The sequence below is a fragment of the Bacillus rossius genome, chromosome 2, assembly GCF_032445375.1.
Source record: "Bacillus rossius redtenbacheri isolate Brsri chromosome 2, Brsri_v3, whole genome shotgun sequence".
NCBI lineage: Eukaryota > Metazoa > Arthropoda > Insecta > Phasmatodea > Bacillidae > Bacillus > Bacillus rossius.
The window spans coordinates 74,734,354-74,757,487 of NC_086331.1; the positions used below are offsets into that span (position 1 = coordinate 74,734,354).

The 23,134-nt window shown below is 33.8% G+C and overlaps 1 protein-coding gene across 2 annotated transcripts in view; it reads right to left on the minus strand.

Annotated features, from left to right (window-relative positions):
• The window catches only part of LOC134529379 (tyrosine-protein phosphatase 99A-like), a 242,332-nt gene extending 219,444 nt beyond the window's left edge, over positions 1-22,888 (minus strand). Inside the window, exon 1 of one of the 2 annotated variants that reach the window (XM_063363375.1) lies at positions 22,446-22,888. In XM_063363375.1, coding sequence (XP_063219445.1) covers positions 22,446-22,569 — 124 coding nt within the window. In that variant the 5' untranslated portion in view covers positions 22,570-22,888. The remainder of the gene's footprint in view (positions 1-22,445) is intronic. The other variant, XM_063363376.1, reaches the window with a different exon arrangement.
• Positions 22,889-23,134: the final 246 nt, after the last annotated feature.

Here is a 23,134-nt window from a genome sequence, read left to right on the forward strand (position 1 = left end):
AGCTTATTGTAACTTTCAACATGAACTAAACTTAAAAGTAGAGATAATTTTTAGTTTTTTTGATCTGAAGTAACTGATTTACAACTTTGCCTAAATATTAATTTTAGGAACTTGATTACCACTTTGCACTTGGATTGATAAGTAACTAAAACCCCTGAAAGAATTCCAAATATCTTAGATTAGCAAATAATTTTACTTATACTATAGTGTGACTTATTAATTCTGTGAATCGAATATGTTGTATGATTGTTATGTCAACGATACAACAACACTTTGATAATACACTACCATTTGTTACAGATATCACATACTATTATTTACCACAGATAAAATAGTTACACTAAGAAATATTTTCAGTTTGGATTCTAGTAGGGTTAATTCACACTTTTCAATTCGTTCATCCTGGCAGGACACAACAGATGTTAGGAAATTGATAATAAATAATTAAAAATTTCTGTTTGACACATTAGTGGGTTCCGTCCACACCGAGAAAGGCCAGAACTTAAGAACCGGTTGATGGTGCACAAGGGTATTAAATTGCAGATGGCTAATGGTGTAAGCAGTCAGGTCAAGGTTTCAATGCTCCTCCATTTCAAAATTTGTAAATTCTCCTGGAACAGGAAGTTCAGGGTTTTGCCTGAGCTCATCAACAAAATGGTGTTAGGGCTGGATTTTTTTAGAGGAAACCAGAGCAGTATTGGATTGCACTGACCGTAAGTTAATGTTTGGATTCCAAAAACAATTAATTTTACATTTACTTCATACATCTGGAAATGGCTTTGTCATCAAATGAGCCCACATCTCAGCAGTTAAAAAATTTATACCATCTTAGAAACTTAGCTCATTTGGTTGGTTTTCTTTTGATAAGCATGCAACTTATTGTTTTTAGAGTTCTTACCTACACATTTACTACAGATCTCCCAACAAAAATTATACCAGTCGACTGCTATTTGTCTTGCAACTCCCAAATCATGCATTCTCAATATATGGCATGCTTTCACCCCCACATATACGTCTCCTTTATTATCAAGTGTGATTTCTCAAACCAACTGCCTTTCCTTACGCTATCTAGGCCACTTATTATCCCTCATACCTGCAAATCATAGTGTCCTCGGTGCACTTCTCTAGCACTGTCCCCATTTGCATGTCTCTTCCACAACTTACGCATACGGGTGATTCCATGAAATTCAGGCAAATCTATGTCCGTGGCACTTTTCACCCTATTAAATTATTATTTTAATTATATAATTTTATTATTAATATATCTAGGTAATAGGAAGAAGTGTATTTTCTTTTATAAGCCTCAGTTTGTTTGAAATAATAATATATTGCACTTCTAAAATCCTTTCTAATGACCCAGAATGTCTGTGCCTAGCTGTGTCTGTGCACTGAAATAATGTATTTGGGCTTTAATTTAGTTGATATACTTTTATTTTTTTTACTTCTGTTTGAAATTAAAATATATACATCTAATTACATCCATTTAATACAATTAAAAAAATCACATTTCCTTAAGTCAAATTACTTAATGTCCGCGAATCTATGCGTCAGACCCTAGCCGCTTACGGATTTAAAAATTATGCGGTTTAACCTGCGAATGAGTGAATGTAAATCAGTTGATTTTAAAGTAAGACATGAAGTTATCTGCAAAAGCCACTGTCTTTGTGTTAGCCATTTTATAAATAAGTGCAATCACGGTGGATGTTGTGCAAGCACATGTTCCAGTCACTGTGTCAGTCCCTAAGTAAATAATTTTATTTTTACATAACAGGAGATTGTTTTTAATCAATTATTATTTACTGGTGCTTTGTCAGTCCTGTTCGGTAGATGACATCAGATATTGTGGTATTAATTATCGAACAGCGTATTCCTTAGTTTTACTCCGAATCATCAGACCCTGAACTGTCAGGCCCTTGCCACAAATGTGACCAGGAAATGACGGTGTGGTCAGGGACTGACATCCATGTCCAATTAGTGAAAATAAATTCTAATAATGTCATGTTTATACGTGCTCCTGGTGCACTGCATGAAAACTGTACAGGAATAAATTTTTCTGCTATTGAGGATGCCGAAATCAAGAAAGTGAATAACCTGATCAAGGAGAATTAAAGTGAAATGAATTATTTTAAAGGAACACTCCTGATGCATCAAGTAACGGGTGACATATATAGTCTAAACAAACTAATTATGAAATAATTGAGCTGTTTCTTTAATAAAACGTGTGATTGTTACAAATTAGGCACTCTGAAATACAAAAACCAATCAAATCACCTTCAAGTATATGATGTTTTTTACAAATTCTTAAGAAGATATACCTTTACTAAACCTATATAAAAGAGTAACTAAAATTGCACAAGCAGACACTAGTAAGGATCAGAGAGATAAACTGGAAGTGACTTATGGCAGCGGTAATTACATTTTAGTCAAATTGTTGTTGAAAAACAAAGAATACCGTTATGCTGCAATTTGCTTAAGTTAAGATGACAAAGAAAGAGAATTGATGGTAACGTTTCTTAAAGTATGTAATGAAGAAGGAAAACTCTTTAAATTAGATGATGACGATGTTGCCAATGTACCTTACCGAAGATGTGATTGATAAACTGCCAATTCCAAGTTTGATTGTCAAAGGTGATTGGGTGTATTACAATTTAAAAAGGATTTTAATGTTTTCAAAATATGAGATTTATATTTTGATATTATATCTAATATTGTTACTAATTAGGTAAAATAAAACTGCAAAGTACAAATAATAGTCTTATTAGTTTGTATTGCAAATTACTATTTTTTATACTATCTACATATTAAGAATGTTGATTTTTGTTTTATTTTTCTATGGATCCATAGAGCATCTTTAAAATGTTATATTCTACCATGTAAAGATAAGTATTAATTAAAATGTAAGGGCAAGCTTAGCTGTAAAAACCTAAGACTGTTGTAAGGGTTTGATTAACTTACTTCAGACAATTATGCCCATAAATGTCTGATTACACTAAGAAAGCAGCATTATTATGCAATATTTTTGTAATAAATAGATAATGTGAGATTGTTTTAACATGTGCTACAAATAAAATTGAAACAACATGTACATACATACTATTTTATTACAAAAGCAAAATTTTTTGTCAGTCCCTACATGCGTACATTTAAAAAAATTCTAAATTTCTCATAAAATCCTACATAAATTTACTGGACCTTTTCAATAAACATAGCAAATGTATCACCCATTACATACACTAATGGGAAAATCCAATGGAATTTCAAATATAGTTAAAACAAATTATTTCAAAAAGTTACCCTAATTTTATGGAATCATCAATACATATTTTATTGCCACTATTACCAATTCCTCGGCATACTTCAGCTTTCTGTACTCCTATTACACACCCATTAGGTAAGCCAAATTAACAGCGACCCCTGAACTCACATTTTGCCTACCATCACCTGCACCAGTGCTACTTCCAGTACTGCTACTGCTCGAAATCTCATGCCTCCACCTAATGCTTCTAACAAAACTTGTACTCGCAAATCCATTATTAAGAATAATAGATTTGGATTACCTTTCCTTTTTATAAACAAATCACCTTCCCCACCCTTCTTTAATTTCCCTTCCCCTACAATTCCCTTATGTCAACACATTCATACTTCTTCGAAGCTTTATATTTATACCATTTGCACTATTTAACATTTCCGACTTACCTATAATACTAAATTATTTTCATCTCACTTTCTAATTCTTCACTTCACATTTCATAATTCAAAATAACCTACATTGCAGCATTCCCGCTTAAACTTACAAAAATACCCCTCACATCAAAAACAAACGAATACACTAACAACAGAACAATAACCTCCAGTTCTACCAACTCATTAACTTTCATACCCAACTCGCTACCATTAAAACAATAACATTCAGTTCTACCAACTCAATAACTTCCATACTCTATTTCCAATCTCTTTGCCCTACTAATGACATCATTAATTTTTCCCTCCGTTATTATCTAACAATAGGAATCTGGTATCGCAAAATAGACTTCACCCACATGTTCTTAGAAGGATATGGTTTCCGCCATGTTAACCTGGAACAAGATATTTGCATGTCATTTGAAAATTGGATTTTGTAAGCAATTGTATGTCGTCGTAAAGGTGAGTTATTTTATATTATAATACTTCTAAAGAAAGCTTCATTTTAAAAAATTAATTTTTTTTTTTAATTTACAGCAGTTTTACGAATTATTCTTTAAGAGGGTGTTACGATAATTAAATTAGTTTACTATTATTTCACAGTTTCAACTAATGGCTAGGTTAGATATTGACAAATACTCTGATATCATGATATGTTTGCTTGGGTTGGATAAGCTACATTAACCCTTATCCGGAGACGTGGGGTCTCCGTGACCCCAGCAAAACTTTAACTTGCTGCCATCTATGTGCAGTTCAAGGCACTTGCTTGTGGTACCATCTACCTTTCGCTTGGATATCACATAGTCTCCTCCTGCAGTGTCAGATTTGTTTACGCTGTCTGGCGCTAGATATCAGGTCGCAAAGATAATTTGGGGTCGTAGTGGTACCACGTCACCAGTTATGTTTCTATCTCAGAAGTGATAAAATGGCTTCTAAACGAACATGTGTACGTGTGGGCGATCCAGATTATGACGAAACTATTTCTAAGTGGTTGAAAGATATTTTTAGTAACTTAAGTGATCAAAGTGTGTGTGGAAAAGCAATGTGTGATGATTAAGAGCAAACAGTGACTTTTCGTACAAATTTAATTTTTTCAAACAATGTTCGACTAACATATTTTATGTAAAAATGCCATTTTCAAAATATGTAAGTATGCATGTGCTTTCTAGTTGGCTAGATTATATATTTTGTTGTGGTTTAAGCATTGGTTATGCAAGGAAAAAATTTTGGGGGGAAAAAAGTAATTTCTTTTTTTGGGAAAATTTATCTGTTGTAGATTTTATGAAAAAGTCTTATTATTCATAGAAGTTTTCTATATTTTGTTTTGTCACTATATCTATATTGAATAGCAAATAAAACTTTTAGGCTACCATCTGCTTATTTTTTTTTTAAAAGCAATTATTACAAATAGGCATTTTTAGATTTATTTGAGCAAGCACCAATGGAAAAAATTGTATTTTATAATTGGTAAATAATTATTTACTAATTTATTTTTTAATTTAATTAATAAGTATAAAAAATGCATTAAATAATTTTACATGGAACAAAAATAATTTCTAATCAGTTAATTTCTACAAAACATTTTGGGGTCTGAGGGGCACCACGTCACCAGATATGTCAAATATTTTCACGTCTCCGGCTAAGGGTTAAAAACAATTAAAAATAAAGTAGACAGTTGGTTAGGTTAGGTTACCAACAGTAAAAATACTGTAAAACCATTTGAACAGTTTGTTAATAATCACCAATAAAAAACCAAAACCAACCGTTCACATGGTTTTAGAGTATTTTTAATTTAACAAGATAACCAAACTTAACTAACTAACAATTCACACAATTGCACAGTATTTTTTTTTATGAAGATAGCCTAACCTAACCAACTGTTCAGATTTTATAGAATTTTTAAAATGAGCTATGTTTTAATTATACTGAACTTATTTTAAGACATGAGAGCAAGATTGTGATTGTCTAAAAACCTTTCTACTCAGTGATCATGCTGTCTTTCAGAAAGTGTCATATTAATTACACTGCAAACTAAGCTGTTACAGTGGATTCTAACTTAGAGTGCATTTGTTAAGTATTCAGAAGTGTTTCAATAAATGCTAAAATATGTTTTATTTTATTAAATTATCCAATTTTGACGTGACGTCTAATAAATCGATGAACGCCGGCTGCACGCACGAAAAAGGATGACTCGTCCCGTTGCGCACATTGTCCCGTTACGCTCATTGTACGCTTGCGCCGCAATTATCTCTCTTCCACTCGATTGGAACAACCATCGATTTGACTTTTTCGAGGCACATTAAACTTGAAACACTCCCATTCGTTTCCTACTTTTCCTATCATCGTCCTATCCTTAACAGAATAACACAGATTGGAAGAAGTTAAATAGCAAACATGTATAAAAGTTATAGTTAAAATAATCTCTTTGCTAAAGTAATAAACATATTGAATTAATGAGTGCAAATAAAAGTAAATTTATCAATTAAATTGTAGATTTAATTTAACTCTTTCTTTGTATCCATACAAAATAGTGATAATTCAATAAAAATGATTCAATTTTATTCATAAAACTATGTAATCATTTCATCAATGTTTTGTTATGACATTGTCACGTTAAACTATTGTCCGTAAACAGACTTTACAGACAACCAATTTTTTTTAGTATGTTTAAAAGTTCAAAGAAGAGTTTCTTATTGTATTGTGTATTTTTAAGTTTGTTTTAGTGTTTATATAGTGTAGTTTTAATATTATTTATACCTTCTTTTGTGTAATGGTTTCATTTTGTGGGTTATCGACATTGCATTTTGTTGTTTCAAACTTTCAAGTGTTTTCTATTTAAGAGTTTTAACTGCTGAGTTTGGAGCCATTTTCTCTATATGGAATAATTGAGAGAAGAGTATTTAACACAATAAAAAATACACGCAATATATGGTGGAATGAATAATTTACACATTATTATTATTATTATTATTGTGAACGGGATGAGTTATTTAACTGTTTTTTTTGTCTTTATATAGTTTCTTTGGTCTAGGTTGTGTTAAATTTCTGTGAAGGGTCTAGATAATTTTTTGTTACATTAATAATTAATTTCAGAGTTTGATGTACAATATTATGTAAAATTCACTATTTCAAGAATATCACACTAAATGAACCGTTTTAATGTTCGTCTGTGCAGAAGCGCTGATGCCACCATGTTTGAGTCCCTACTGTGCTTGCACACAGCTTGCGTTAATATTGACAGGGACCTTGAAAACAGAACGTGCTGCAATTACAGTACAAAATTATAGTTTTTTTGTTCCAGCTGGATTTCGGGAACTTGGTAGTGGAAGTGTGCAAAAATTGAGTGGTTTAGCAAATTGAAAATGAGTAAATATTTATGGAACATAATTACATTTACTGTAAATTACCTATTAAAACAAATTAAGTAATTTTCCAATAAATATTTTTTAAACTTTTAATGGCTTCTAACCCTAAAATAAATTTCCCTTGGCTTCAAGGCTCTGCCCACTAGCCAGTATCTCAGAATCCAGTACAGAATTTAAAACACTGCTATAAATAGAGGAACATCATGTCCATTCTAGAATGTGGTACCAGCAATTGCAGAAGGTTAATTCACGGAAAAAAAAAATGGCAAGGGAAGTGAATGACATCATAAGAGTACACGAACAAGAGAATATATTTTAGGGCTTTTTCAGAACTTGATATCTGTGTACTTGTGCATAAATTAGTATCAATGTTAAGGAGGAAATTGATGTTTGATTCTTTTTGAAGTTTGTAAGAGAAATGGAACAGCAGCCAACGAACTAGTGGAAATTGTATAAAAGCAACTGTAAAATTAAATTAAAGCAAAAATGTTATTTAGGTGAGTTAAATACAAGTAATTAATATATGTAATAGTATAAGTGTAATGTAAAAAAAATTATACAGTATAAAGTAATGTAAATATTCTAATATCGCAGCTTGTAAGAAAGACATTTGAACTTGACGGGGGGCAGGGGGGGGGGGGGGGCATGATGCTTTATAGAATTTTTGAAAGAAGTAAGTAAATTGTATGAATCGAAAGATAGTCATTTAAATAAGAGTTGAAAGAAATATGTAAGATATTGAATTTTAAATGATAGGTTTTTTTTTCCACAAGAAAGAAGAATTTATTTTTGTGGGAAAAAATAATAATTTTTTGCAGGAGTTTTGAACATAGTTACCAGTTATTTTGACAGGTTAATAAGTGATGAACGGTTTCAGTTAGGGTTAATAAGTTTATGTTAAGTATGCAAGGATGTAGAAAAGTACTTAAACTTAAAAAGGTTTTCATGTGTGGTGTGCGAAAATGCAAGATACAAATAGAGTTTAATAAGCTTCAATATGAAAGGAGATAGCTGAAGAGTGTGGATGTAAAAAGAGTGTTACAAATAGTCAAAAAAATAGTAAAAAATATTTGGTCAACTCTTTGGTCTAGTCTAGTTGACAATAACGATATTTAAAAATGTGTGAAAAAAATAGAAACATGTTTTTATTGGTATTGTACAGTCCCAACCGATGTACTCTATTTGGCGATACCAATGTTGAAATTTTTAAATCTGTGAAAAATTTAGAAAAATATTTTTCTGAGTATCATGAAATAGACATAGCCGGTGTACATAGTCATACCCGGTGTACTCTATTTGGTAATACTGGTATTTGAATCATAAAATGTGGAAAAATAGTTGAAATATTTATTTCTTGGTATTATGAAATAGAGGGGTCATTCCATGTCAAGTGGTCTAAATTTGAGAAAATTGTTTTTGTGACCATCTTCAATCTTGATGAAATTTGGGGTAAGTCAATACCATTACTTAGGAGGATCTTACACAAAATTTCAGTTTGATTGGCAGTATAGTCTGCGTTCTAGAGGCTCCTGCACAAAGATGGTCGTTGCAACACCAGCGTGCACCTGAATAAAATGGCAAGTTTGAAATGCTATTGTGGCACAACTACAGCAGCTAGCATCCTGAAAATTGGTAACCTAGGAGAACTTTTTGTGCTCTACACAATGGTAAGAGTATCACTCCTTTATTGCTAGCACCTCCCAAAGTTGGCCAAAATATTCATTACCTTAAATTTAAAACTGACTTTTGCTGTCCATAACTTTACAACAGTGTTGCCTGAATCACTGTGCTTCTGCTAGCTAATCAAGACCATAGCTGCTGTAGGTTTTCCAAAAGAGCAGCTTCTAAGCTTATTATATTTTGCAGATATTTGCCTCTAAACTAGGGATTTTTGTTTTACCCACTGAATTTTACCCTTTTTTAAACTGACATAGCACAAAACTATCTTCTCTGATTAAGTTCTTTCTGGCATGGTTAGAAAGAGCAGCCTTTTTGCTTTAAGAATCATCTTGATTCATTTTTGTGTCTCAATGTTTAAGGTAAGAACATTTACTTTAAAAATTGCCCTTTTTTAGATACCTGACATAGAACGCTGTGACAAAATCAGCATTAAAGATAGTGAATTTCCAACCACTTAAATTATTTGTACTCCTTAAAATGATGAGGTATTAATATACAAGCAAATTTTAATATAAAAGCATAAGAAAACTATTTTTTTTATTATTGATCATGTAATAATTGACTAGATGTGATACTACACATAAATATAAAATGGTTAAGGCAAGAAAATTTTCTTGAAAAATACCTATTGTTTGAAACGACAAATTGGGGTATTTGATGGATCTGACCAGTTAGAAAACAATTATCTAAGACTTAACATATATTAAGAATTATATTACAATTTGACGGTGTACTAAAATATTGTGTTCAATTTCATTTACAGACTGTGTTCAAGACTTCTTCCTGTGATGGCATTAGATCTTTCTATTGAAAGTTTGCAGAAATTCACCATAGGTAATAATGATGATTCACTTTGTCATAATGTATCATTCCATTCACATAAGGCTGGTATAAAATTTGTACGTGAACTGAAAACTGAAGATCAGATCCTTTTGAGTTGACGATGTGGATTAGAATTTTAGAATCATCAACTGTGTGTCTGCATCATGAAGCACTGCTGCTTACAAATTTCACATTGATGCAGAAATCATGTTGCAACCCTTTTGGAAAGCTAAACCATTTTGAAAAAAAGAGTCTGGAACCCATTGATGTAAAAACAGCAGACTACTTGACAAGTCTAACCAAAAACCATGTAAAGCCAGGCCAAAAACTATGCCCATCCTGCAGAAAGGAAGTGGCAAGCCACAAAGAATCAGCTGCATCTCCATCTTCTACTTCGGATTCAGATGATGAAACTGTAATTTCAGAAAAGGTGAATACAAGTCAAACAGCCATTGGTATTTCTCCTGTAAAAATCTCACGACTGATATCATCACAAGATAATATTACATATGCAAAGAAAAAGCTGGATCAAGTGAAAACAACACTTACAATGCGAATTTCTACCCCTGGTCATCTTCACAGCAATGAGATTATAGAGCCAAGTACAAGCATGCAATGTGAAAATTGTTCAGAATACTACACACTTTTAGAAGGGCTAAAGCAAAAGATGAAACTGGCAAGTACAAGTTATCAAGAAAAACTACAATAATTGACTCTAGTTCCAGCAAAGTGGTCTATTAAAAATATAGCAGAAGAATTTGATGTTTCTGAAAGAATGGTGAAGAAAGCAAGGCAGCTGAAAGAAGGTGGTCTGTTGGCAATGCCTGGAAAAAAACAGGGAAAGAAGCTATTGGATGAAATAAAACAAAGAGTACTTGCATTTTAAGAAGATGATGAATTTACTCGATTGTGCCCTGGAAAGAAGGACTATGTTTCAGTAAGGCTCTCAGAAGATACTAAAGTTCAAGTGCAAAAGCGACTGATCCTTTGTAACTTGAAGGAATTGTATGCAGAATACCGAACCCGATATGGATCTGAAATAGGATTTTCTAAATTTTGTGAGCTTAGGCCAAAATGGTGCATTACTGTCAGTGCATCCGGGACACACTCAGTTTGTGTATGTACCATTCATCAAAATGTGAAGCTAATGCTGCAAGCCAATCCCATTAAAGACGACTACAAGTGCCTCATCAGTAAGACAGTTTGCAGCTTGGATTCAAAAGATTGCATGCTTCATCGTTGTGAAGAATGTCCACAGAATGAAGAATTGGTAAAATTTTTGCAAAAGTATTTGGAAGACAACGACCGTGAAGACACAATTCTATACAAGCAGTGGGTGCACACTGATAGGGATACATTGAAATCCAAACAGGACACTAAATTGAAGATTTCATTGAAGCCTTAGTCAGCAAAATTCTGAAACTTTCTTCCCATCACTACATTGCTAAATTTCAAAGTCACCAACTTAAAGCCACAAAAGAAAATTTGAAATCTGGTGAATTAGTTATATTGATGGATTTTGCCGAAATTATTCCTTTATTGTACAAGATGCAGTTCAAGGTTTTCATTGGGAAAACAGCCAAGCTACATTGCATCCCTTTGTAGTGTACTACAAGAATGCCAACCAATTGCAAAGCATTAGCTTTTCTATTATCAGTGATCGCCTGCAGGATGACACAATCGCTGTGCATGTCTTTTTATGCAAGCTAATAGATTATCTAAAGAACATTGTTGGTGAAATAGTGCACATATACTACTTCAGTGATGGCTCTGCTGCACAATACAAGAATTACAAGAATTTTATGAATTTGTGCCATCATGAAAACGATTTTAATTGTACTGCCGAGTGGAACTTTTTTGGCACAAGCCATGGGAAGTCACCTTGTGATGGCATTGGTGGAACTATTAAGCGATCAGCAGCATGTCCCAGCCTTCAACATCCTGTCAACAACCAAATTTTGACAGCACAAGATCTGTTTAGCTATTATGTGCAGCAGATCAAAGGGATCAAGTGATTTTTTATTTCCAAAGAAGAAATTGAAGCAGTTTCCTTACAACAAGAACAAAGGTTTAAAGACGGCCGTACAGTAGCAGGAACCAGGGAAAACCATCACTTTGAGCCCATTAATGAAGCTACAATTCGTGTTAGCAGTTTCAAATGATTCCTCTTCATCATTTTTAGCCCATTTGAACCCATCTGCTGTAGTCAACCCACCAACCCTATCAATTGCAAGTCTTCAGCCTGGCTAATATGTTGCCTGTATTTATGAAAACAAATGGTGGATTGGCAACATTTGTGAAATTTCATTTGAAGAGCATGATGTTCTTATCAACTTCATGCATCCTTATGGAATTGCAAGATCATTTTACTGGGCTCCTAGAAGAGACACCTGCTGGATACCAAAACAGCATATTATTGCCAACATTCCAGCTCCTAATGCTACAGCAATGGGAAGGCAGTACACTTTAACAGAAATGATGCTGTCAAGCAATGAAGATAAATTCCAATCAATTGTAAAACAATAATTCCATCCGCGTTTTCCCATTGGTCATTTCATTATTCTTTACTTGAACAGTGCATCACTCTGGCTTGGCAACCATTAACCCACCACTGGCTTGGGATCCATGGCAAGAAACCCCTGGTGGGCTAGGGAACCCATGGTAAAGAGACCCACCCGTGGCTGGCCTAGCCTGGCTATCGGGCATGACCCCTAGGCGATGAGGATATCAATTCATGCTTTCGTTGAGAGAAGCATATCTTTTAGAGCATGAACTGGTAGTGGTTCAGCCACCATGTACCAACGCAAGGATTTAATGTTTATAGTATAAACAATTTCCCTTCACGTCTAGTCAATTATTACATGATCAATAATAAAAAACTAGTTTGCTTATGCTTTTATATTAAAATTTGCTTGTATATTAATACCTCATCATTTTAAGGAGTACAAATAATTTAAGTGGTTGGAAATTCACTATCTTTGATGCTGATTTTGTCGCAGCCTTCTATGTCAGGTAGCCAAAAAAGGGCAATTTTTAAAGTAAATGTTCTTACCTTAAAAATTGAGACACAAAGATGAAACAAGATGATTCTTAAAGCAAAAGGGCTGCTCTTTCTAACCATGCCAGAAAGAACTCAATCAGAGAAGATAGTTTTGTGCTATGTCAGTTTAAAAAAGGGTAAAATTCAGTGGGTAAAACAAAAATCCCTAGTTTTGAGGCAAATATCTGCAAAATCTAATAAGCTTAGAAGCTGCTCTTTTGGCAAACTGACAGCAGCTATGGTCTTAATTAGATAGCAGAAGCACAGGCATTCAGGCAACACTGTTGTAAAGTTATGGACAGCAAAATTCAGCTCTAAATTTAAGGTAATGAATATTTTTGCCAACTTTGGGAGGTGCTAGCAATAAAGGAGTGATACTCTTACCATTGTGTAGAGCACAAAAAGTTCTCCTAGGTTACCAATTTTCAGGATGCTAGCTGCTGAAGTTGTGCCACAATAGCATTTCAAACTTGCCATTTTTTTTATTCAGGTGCACGCTGGTGTTGCAACGACCATCTTTGTGCAGGAGCCTCTAGAACCCAGACTATACTGCCAGTCAAACTGAAATTTTGTGTAAGATCCTCCTAAGTAATGGTATTGACTTACCCCAAATTTCATCAAGATTGAAGATGGTCACAAAAAAATGTTTAGACCACCTGACATGGAATGACCCAGAGTAGTCAACCCCACTCCATTCTAGTTCGCGATACTTGTATTTAATAATGGACAAAAATGTGAAATTAATTAATTGTTGGTTAATAAATCTAAATTCTAGTTAAAGATATTAGAAAAGAGCAAGGGGGGTATTCCAACATAACAAACGTTTCGGTTTCACACAGTTTGCAGCATGAAAATATTTTCTGGAAAAAACAATTTCAAATCTGTGTGTCATTCCAAGATGTATAGGATAGTTAATACATAAGATTATAATATTAACAAAATTACCTTGAGCTGGCAGGTGTAATAGGATACACTTTGATGTAATGTAACAAATGTTTCAAGAAATGACACACATTGTAATTGTAGAAAAGTTTTCTCAAATCTCTGTTCTCTTTTTATTTCATGCTATCGAAAAAATTAGATTTTAATTATAGAAAACTATGAGAACAATTGTACGTAATGATTGTTTCTATTTTACATATACACACTGAAAAAAAAAAAATTCAAACAGAATGTAACAAACAGTACAGCTCTGTAACAAACGTTACACAGTCAAATAAAACCTTCTTCACTCAACCTGTACAGCAAAAGTTTTCTTAAAAATGAACTTTCCTCGCACTTCCTGTGTCTTACGCAATTTGCACAATACCAAATCTGCAGAAATATCATCGAGATCATCATTTTGTGGATACACGAAATATGTGTTCTTTCCTTCTCTCCGTCGCATGAATTGCACTTTCAATGTGTTGTTCATATTATTAAGATTACATGTCCAACGTAGTTCTGTCCAGTTTTTGGATAATGAACCATTACATAATCACCAACTGCTAGTTCTGCAGATTCTGTATTCACATCAGTTACAGTGGATGTAGATGTGCTTCCATTGTCAGTGTCATGAAAGATATGACACTGTTTGAATGGTTTATCATCACCTGTATTTGACAAGAGTATAGCTGTGTGTGGAACTGCAACCTTTACACACCGGGCTTGCTGTATTCCTACTGCTGGCAAAACATGTTCCCATTTTTCTTCATACTTGGCTGCTATAACTTCAATGTGACTGAAAGAAACGTAAAAACAGTGTATGTTCTTAGTGTTACATCTTGCAACATCGTAAAACTGTTCAGCATTTTAGACAGTTGCATTACCTTGTGGAACTATCCTCCATACAATGCGCTTGAGGGTACCTCCAACCCCATCATGTGGACCCTTGCCATGATATGACTCTTGATAGTTCCACTCGACATTGCATCCTACAATATTTGTTAAAGTACACATATATGACAGTACCTTTCGATTCTTGAAATGTTGAGCTGCACCATCAGTCCAAAAATAAATTTTAGTAATGGATGAGCACATTAATGAGGACAAATAATTCATTAGCACTTGATTGAAAGCTGCAACTTCAGTGGTACGATGGTTCCGAGTATCACTGTTGACTGCTAGACATACAGTTTTAATATCACTGTTTTCAGAGCACCGGAAGTAACACACTGCAGTGTATATTGTAGTTGAAGTTTCGGGTGAAAAATGGTTCCAATGTACTGCCATAACTTCGCTCTGGAATTTTGCTGTGTAGTTCTCTGCAAAATCTGATAGGAAAATGAGTTGTCCTGGCTCTAGTGAATCCTTTTGCTGCTGTTGTTCCTTCCACTGTCTTCTTTTATTATAAATGTGGCCAGTAAGTTGATTAAGTTCATACTTGAATACTGAAGACAATTCATTTATTGTTAGTACTTTTTCGACTAGATGCCCACCTTCCCACTGCTTGATACGGACTTCATGACAGTCATCATCAATTTTCTTTGCCATTAGAGCTGCAATGTCACCACATCCTTCACATCTCCTCTTCATGCAATTTTTATCTTCTACGTTGCATACAGTTTCCTTCAGCAGTTCTGTGGTAGTTCTCGGTTTCTCATTTGTTTTCCGTGGTGTTGAGGAAATCAGCAGCTGCATATTTTCACAGTATGGACAACAGCACACACACTGATCTTTATCAGAAACCAACTTAACATGCTTTGGTCTCATTGCACAGAACATTGATAGGCCTATCTTTGCATCAGGATTGTGTCCTTGAAAAAATGCAAACGCCTCTTTTAAATTATACATGAGAAGCCTCTTTTGCTTGTGCTCCTTCTTTCCGTCTTCATGCACTGTAACAAAATCTTTCTTCCCTGGAAGAAGCCGTGAAATATCATCAGAGTTGTAAAATTCTTGAACTTTTGATGTAGTTTCTTCAGTTATTGCCAAGGAAGAGTGTCTGCTTTGTTTGACTGGCAGCAGTGGTACATGGAATGATTCAGCAAGTCGTTTCACAACAGCGGTTCGTTTTGTAGGGCTGTTAGGCAAGTTTCTTTGTGCTCTTTTGACTGCTTTTCCAAAAGAATTCATACTCTTATATGGTGCACATACAGCAGTCTGCCCTGAAGTACACAAGTTTAAAAGTAATGCTTATTTTCTGTTTCGAAACTTCTGCACTCTTTTCCGAGTAGCCTCCCTTTCTGCTGCTTTCTGTGATTTGGATTTTGGTTGTTTTCTAACTTTCTTCATAATGTTTCGACATTTTTCTAATCTTTTTGCATTTCTGTCTGGACCCATCCGTGCTCTGTACTCCCGCATTCTCTGTGCAGCTGATTTTGGTGCTTTATTTTCCATTCTGAAAACACACGCGCACACAGTGGTTTATCTTAATTATTTTACTATAATATCAGGTCCAAACAAACTATGCAAGCTACACTATGGTGCTACAAGTTTAACACTACTGCTTCCAAGTATCCATTTATAAACAAACAAAACTACAAAATGCAAAAGATCGCTAACTTTGAAATTGTTGTATTTTGTCTTGCATTCAACACCTAATTGTAAACAAATACAACCTGGAAACTATTTACTAAATAATTTCTAATCCTGGCCTAAGTCAATACTTAAATATTTTAGCCATTTAAGTCATACAAGTGTAACAAACGTTACAGTAATATTATGTAACGTTTGTTACTATATATGTAATGTTTGTTATGCAATTTTGGCATATAACTACACAATTGAGAGGGGTGAACCACCATCAGTTGTTAGTATACATAATAAGGGCAGATAATATGAAGTATCTTTTGTAAATGTACATTTGTTTTCATATAGCATTGTCAAACATAAGTTTTTTGTAACAAACTTTACATAACTAAACACTTATCTTTTACAGTAAATATTTATTTCCAGTAGGTTGTATTATTGTAAATTTTTGTATATATACACGTACTAAAGAAATTAGTTTCAAAACTGAAATAACATTTGGTTTTACAACATTAATATTTATGGACATAAAAGCAAAACAACAATGTACTGATACTAACCTTGTCAACTGTGGTGCATCCATCTTGTACTATGCATGCTGGGAAAAAACATATGCTGGTTCTATATTGAAGAAAAAATATTTTTTTATTTAAAGGCATACAGTTAAGAATCTTTTGGTGTGCAGTTACAATTATTTTCATTATTTTTAAACATTTCTCATTTTGTCCCTTTTTTCATGGAATGACCCTTGGGTCAAGTTCAAAATACCATACCGGCCTTACTATTGGTCAGAAATAAAGAAGGCGAAATGTATGATGGCATGGAAGTTGGCCAATGATAACAAACTGTATTGCAGAATGATGGAATATAGTGTGTGTATTATTGGCAACAGCAAAATCCCAAGAAGCGCCAATATTTAGTTGTGCCGTGAAAAAAATGTTAGTGTTAGTTTATGAGGGATCGTAGAATGAGAAGGCATGAATTAATAAGTAGAATTAATGATGTTTATGAAGTGAAAAAAATAAGTACACAATAAGTAAAGAGTAAGTAGGTACTAAGAAATTTAATGGAGATGTGTGGAAATAAGTCATGAGAGAAGAGCAAGGATGTGTTTATTTATATTAATATAACAGTGCAGTGTTGAGAAATAATGTACAATTGTAGTAAAGAGGAAAGAGACAGTTTGTGTTTCGTGATACAGAAAAAATCAATGGCGGAATGGCAAAATTTTTAGCCATAAATTTGATATCCACAAGAGAAATGTTGACCATAAATGATTATTGCCATATGGCCAATACAGGTATATGGTGTTTAAAGGCTGTTAAATGTTTGCTATTTGCAGTTGCGTTTTATGTGCCTTTGTTTTGATATGTTAGGCGAGAGGTGTGTTGTTTGCAAAGTTTGGTAAATAGTTTATTTGGTTACGTGAATTATTAAATGTAATAGGTAATGTAAAAAAGGCTCTTTTACTATAGGATAGTTTTGCAACTGTTGAAATGATAAAAACAAAGCAAAAGATTTGGTGAGGGTAGGTCAGCTAATATACACACACACATATATATATATACATACATATATATATATATATGTGTGTGTGTGTGTGTTTGTGTGTATGTGTGTAAAACATTGTGATATGGTAGAGATATTGATGAAGTCTGAAACAAAGTTGTGCTGAAGTAATTACGACTTGTACGTTCTCACGGCATAAGTGCGAGAATGGGTGTTTTGGATTGGGAAGATTGACATATGCTTGTTTTGCAAAAGATATTGTTGATGAGAAAAGTAAATTAGTGTAAGGAATGTATTTTTGAAAACGTGTTCTATAATAAAATTATAATATGTATCTGTCAAATATAATAAACCTGGCAGGATTAAAGTGTATAATATGATACCGTAGGAAATATATCATTGGTATAGTGTTCTATACTTGAATAGGTATGACTGAAGTATAGAACACAATACGGTGGGAAATATTAATTCAATATTGTGTCCTAAACTAGAATAGGTAGGGCTATTGTATAGAATACGATAACCGAGAGTTAGTTTGATAGAGAAACATGGATTGTGCAAAACTAGCATGTGAATGTTCCCCACCCAAAACCCCCATATTCCTGTGCTTGTCCTGTAAGAATATAGGGGTGGTAATGACCTCAGCACCACCACGTTTGGGATGTCATCGGGATCTAGACTACTCCCAAGAGTAATTATAAAAAAACAACATAAGTGAAAAATAGGGATTACAATGTTCCCCGCCCAAAAACCCAATCTTCCCACACTTATTCCGAAAGAATGTAGCAGTGGTAATGATGTAGACGATGCAATCTTAGTGACGTAATGAATAATGGTATGGCGTTGCAATCTACAATAGTCCGAGAACATCAGTAGTGCTCAAAAATACCATTTTAGGGGAAAAAAATGTTTTTAAAGTGTTTTCACTACACTAGGAGGTAATACTCAAGACATCGTAGCTTTTTAAAAAGGATAGAAAAAATCGGAAAACATGGTTTTCACAAACTGCAAATATCCCTAAATTTACTCTGAAAAGATGGTTTTGTTCTTCCAACTAGTTTGTGAAATTATTAAATTTTTATATCTTACAATACCTGTGCTTTAACACTGTTGCCGCAATTCATTGTTTACCTGCGAAAAATAGTAATATATGTGTTTCTTATACTTCAGACATTCCTGAATTAACCTTGAAAGGAAGGTTTCATAATTCCTACTGGTTTGTGAAAAAATAACAATTTACAGATTACATTACAATAGGCTACTTATGTATTCACACAATCGCCGGCATTCATTGTTTACCCATGTGAGTTTTTTAAAATTATTTTTTGGAGAACTTTAGTCAATGTAAATGTTGTAATAATGAAATTCATTTAAATAATGACTGTATTGCAATTGTAATGAATTTTTAAAGCTTATATTTCATGTTTGTTGTTTTATTAGAAAAAGTATTGTATTACAAAATTTTTGTTTTGTTACATACCAGATCTAGTAAATGAAAGTCCCTGATTTTTCCAGGTTTTCCAGGTCTAAAACTTAATTTTTCCAGGTTTTCTTTAACACAATTACGACATTCCATGAAACTGAAAAAACTGCATAACAGTACATTGACGGGTTTCAAAGTATTTCAACTTACTTAAATTAGTAAAAATATTACCTTCTTCCAGACATGGCCAAAGTGACTCAATTGATGGCAAATAAAACATGCTGCTACAAATATTTCACACACTTTCTTTTGCAAAAAACATTAGTAAGAGGAAGCTCCCGTCAATTTCGCAGTGACTCAACTTTTGCGTCTATTGCACTTACTTCAGAACAAGCCAAATCCAACACTCGAGCCTTCTTAAACTGCAATGCCTTGATCTCCTCTTCAACTCTTCTTTTTTCTGACTTCTTCTTGTCTTCTTCCTTTTCTTTTTGTTTTGTTTGCAGGGCTTCCTTACGCCTACAACTGGCATTTCTTACATACTGTAACATGGACTTGGTGATATCAACATGCTCTACACCTCCAGAACATTGAACACAGTCGTACACTTGTCTTTGTGCAATCAGTGTTTCTTCCTGCAAGTTTTCAGTCAGCAGATTAGAATTTACTGAAAATCCTCTTTCCAATGATGCATTTCCATGGGAAAGTAACATCATCATCCTCACAAACTTTAGAAGGCCTGTTTTAGCAGCTATTGTATGTGCCTTAAGAATGAGCATCCACAAGTGATCAAGGCACCCGTCTTATCAAAAAAAGACGAGAACAGTGCTTCAGAATCTTGCGAGGAACATACCAACTGATATGATCACTCAATGTTATCAGCTTCTTGTCCTGATAGCCACCTGTTTCGAAGACAACATTCTAAACTGTACTTCACACGCTGTTTCCTCACACTCGAATTTAAAGCCACAGACGGACATAAGCAGGAAATTCCCTTGGTAAGTTTGTACTTCAGGGGACTTTTGTCTTGAAGTTTTTTTACCATAACCTTTGGACAAGTCCTAACATCAATTTTCAGTAACAGGACAGACTTTTGTGGTACTTTCTCTTTCTTGATGGCATGGCATACTGCATAACCCAACATGATATTGTTAGCAGTCAATATATTTTCCTGGTTATCTACATCCAATCGAGACACATTGCGTTTCTCGTTTCTCCCTAAAGCTCTTCAGTACCTCTGATTTCACAAACTTTCCTGCCAAAGCTAATAAAATGTCTACCAGTGAATCATACATACAGAAAAGGTGCCATGGGTGATTCACTTTGGAACATTGTAAGAAAAAATTTAGGTCTGATGCCAAAGAGTGGAAGAATGTAAATTTTACTTCTAGAAGATTATCTTCAAGAGCACTTTTCACTACATTGAAAGACAGATGAAATAGAAACTTCACTAACAAATTTCTTTAGGTGGGGTAACGTTTTCATGGCACGCTCAGCAACTGCAGTATTTTCTAACCATCTGATTGCACAAAATATCTTGGGTAAAAGCTCTGATCTAGTTATTCTAATGTAATATGCCCTCCTTGCAGGTACATGCTTAAACAAAAAGTAACTGTGCCTCAAAAAACTAACAACGTCCCATTGTGTAGCAGAAATTCCAGTTTTGAAAGCACCATGGACCGTATAAAGCCCACAGCAACCAATTTCTAGCAATGATGGCGAATCTTCTCCAAAAGTGACTGTGATATGTATTTTCAAAGCTAACAAAAATGCCCAGTTTACGTTGAGGGCATTCATAGATACTTAAAATTAAATGCACCTGTCGGTGTAATCCAAACGCGGGAAGCACATGCCGCAGCACGTCACGTCAGCAAGATAACAGACCAGCTTGAACAGTTTGTATCACGTGATTTAACGTCACTTCCGAATCCGATGGTAAATAAAAGAAAATGGACGTGGGAACTGTTCGTTATTTGCCATTCAAAAATAAAAATGGGAGGGGATACACTTGATGCTACGTCAATGCAAGCTGTTCAATAAACAAAAAAAGTATTGCCAACTACAACCTACAAAACAAAAATTCCCTGATTTTTGAAAAAATTCCCTGATTTTTGAAAAAATTCCCTGATTTTTGAAAAAATTCCCTGATTTTTCCCTGATTACAATATTCCCAGATTTTTCCAGGTTTTCCAGGTTTTCCAGGGTCAGTAGACACCCTGTACATTGCATTTAAAGTACCTACAAACTATTTTGAGTCACGTTGTAATGGGCGAGTATAATAGGATGCAAAAATTAATTAGAATAGGATTAATTGTTAACGTTGTTCATTTTCTGTGAACAATACGTGCTGTAGACTTAAGTAGCTGACACATTGAATTTTGCAGTCTTTCCTGATGGCTTGATCGTGTGGTACATGATGCTTACTGTTTTAATTCAGTACATCGGAAGATTCTGCACATTAAAGAAATTGTGAAATAAGAAAGAATTTTGCTTGTAGATTTTAAAAAAAAATTCTTTTTTTTTGACTTACAAACATAATTCAATATTATATGACAATATATTTTTTTATGTAAAGGAACTTCCAACATAATGAATTAAAACAGCAAGCATCATGTACCACAGAATCAAGCCATAATGATTATATCATCAGGATATTTCGACATACTGAACAGAAAACAGCAAGTATCATGTACCACATGATCAAGCTGACAGGATCATGCAATCAGGATCCAGGGATAAACTTCTATATACGAAACAAATAAATTAGCACATTTTTTATTCTCCATAGTTGACTACTGTTAGCTGAACAAAGATATACACGATCGTGGGTAAACAATGAATGACAGCAGCAGTGTCAAAACACAGGTATTGTAATGTAAGCTTTAAACTGTTATTTTACATGAACCAGTAGGAATTGAAAAACCATCCCTTCAGGGTAAATCTAGGGACGTGTAAAATGTGTGAAAACCCTGTTTACCAAATTTTTTTTCTTTTAGTTCTAAAAAGCCGCGAGTCCAAGTATTACCAACTAGGAAATTACAAAACTAAAAAATGAGGCTCTACATCAGAATTACCCCCATTATACCCCTCCCAACTCAACATTTTTAAAAATAGTCGAAGTAGTAAAACATACTTTTTCTGGTTAATAAAGTACTTAAAAATAACTAGGTATTAGGAATTTTTTACCAGAACAGCCCTACACTCCACAATAACCCAACTTGTATTTACCAACTTCCATGTGAATCAAAGGCTATCATTAAGTATGATAAAAACAACAAAGAACGTGTCCTATGCACTTTTGAAGGAAATTAATTGAGCAAACATATTATCTTTCAAGAGACTACCAAGCAACTATAAGCCTAAGTGGAATATTAATCTAAAATATAAAACAATATATTTATATATAGGTACGACTACCTAACAATGTTAAAAACAAAGAGACTTTCAAACGTATTCGTAAATAACGTCTACTTACTTGTCTCAGGTTCTGCATTAATGTGCGGCTGAAGTAGAAAGCACATAACTACACCCGCTGAGATGTTGACTACAATGAATTTCATTTTTTTCGTTTGAACGAAGTAATCTTTAATTGATTTCATACCCAAGTCTTACTACACTGAGTTCTGTCCACAATATTCCAAATAAATATATTGTAAACAATGACATTTTCTCACCAACACACAAATGAAACTGCAAAATATAATTTATTTCTTAAGATCAATAAATTGCTTTCCGAAATACGTTTTATACGAGAAACACGTTTGTTTAAAGCTAAAATTCCACACCCGCATTATTTCAATAAACACAAAGTCCAGCTTCTACGCCGGTGGGAAGGTCTATGTACACAATAAGTGCCAACAAAACAGAATACTATGGGGCCATGACACTTTTAACAGAAAACCATAGAAAACAAAACTTAACGTGGTAGACGGCAAGAACATATCGACAACCAAATGGTTAATTTCACCACACTGTCATTAAACTAAACTTTACTAATATAGTAATAAAGTAAACTAAAAATGATTTAACAACTGTTAAGTTTTTCTCTTCACCCCGCATTTCTTGTGTTTCTCTAAATTAAGGTACCGTCAAACGGGGCTGCTTTGGTCCAACACGTAAATAACTTATTATTTTGTGTACAAAACAATCAATACAAGATAAATA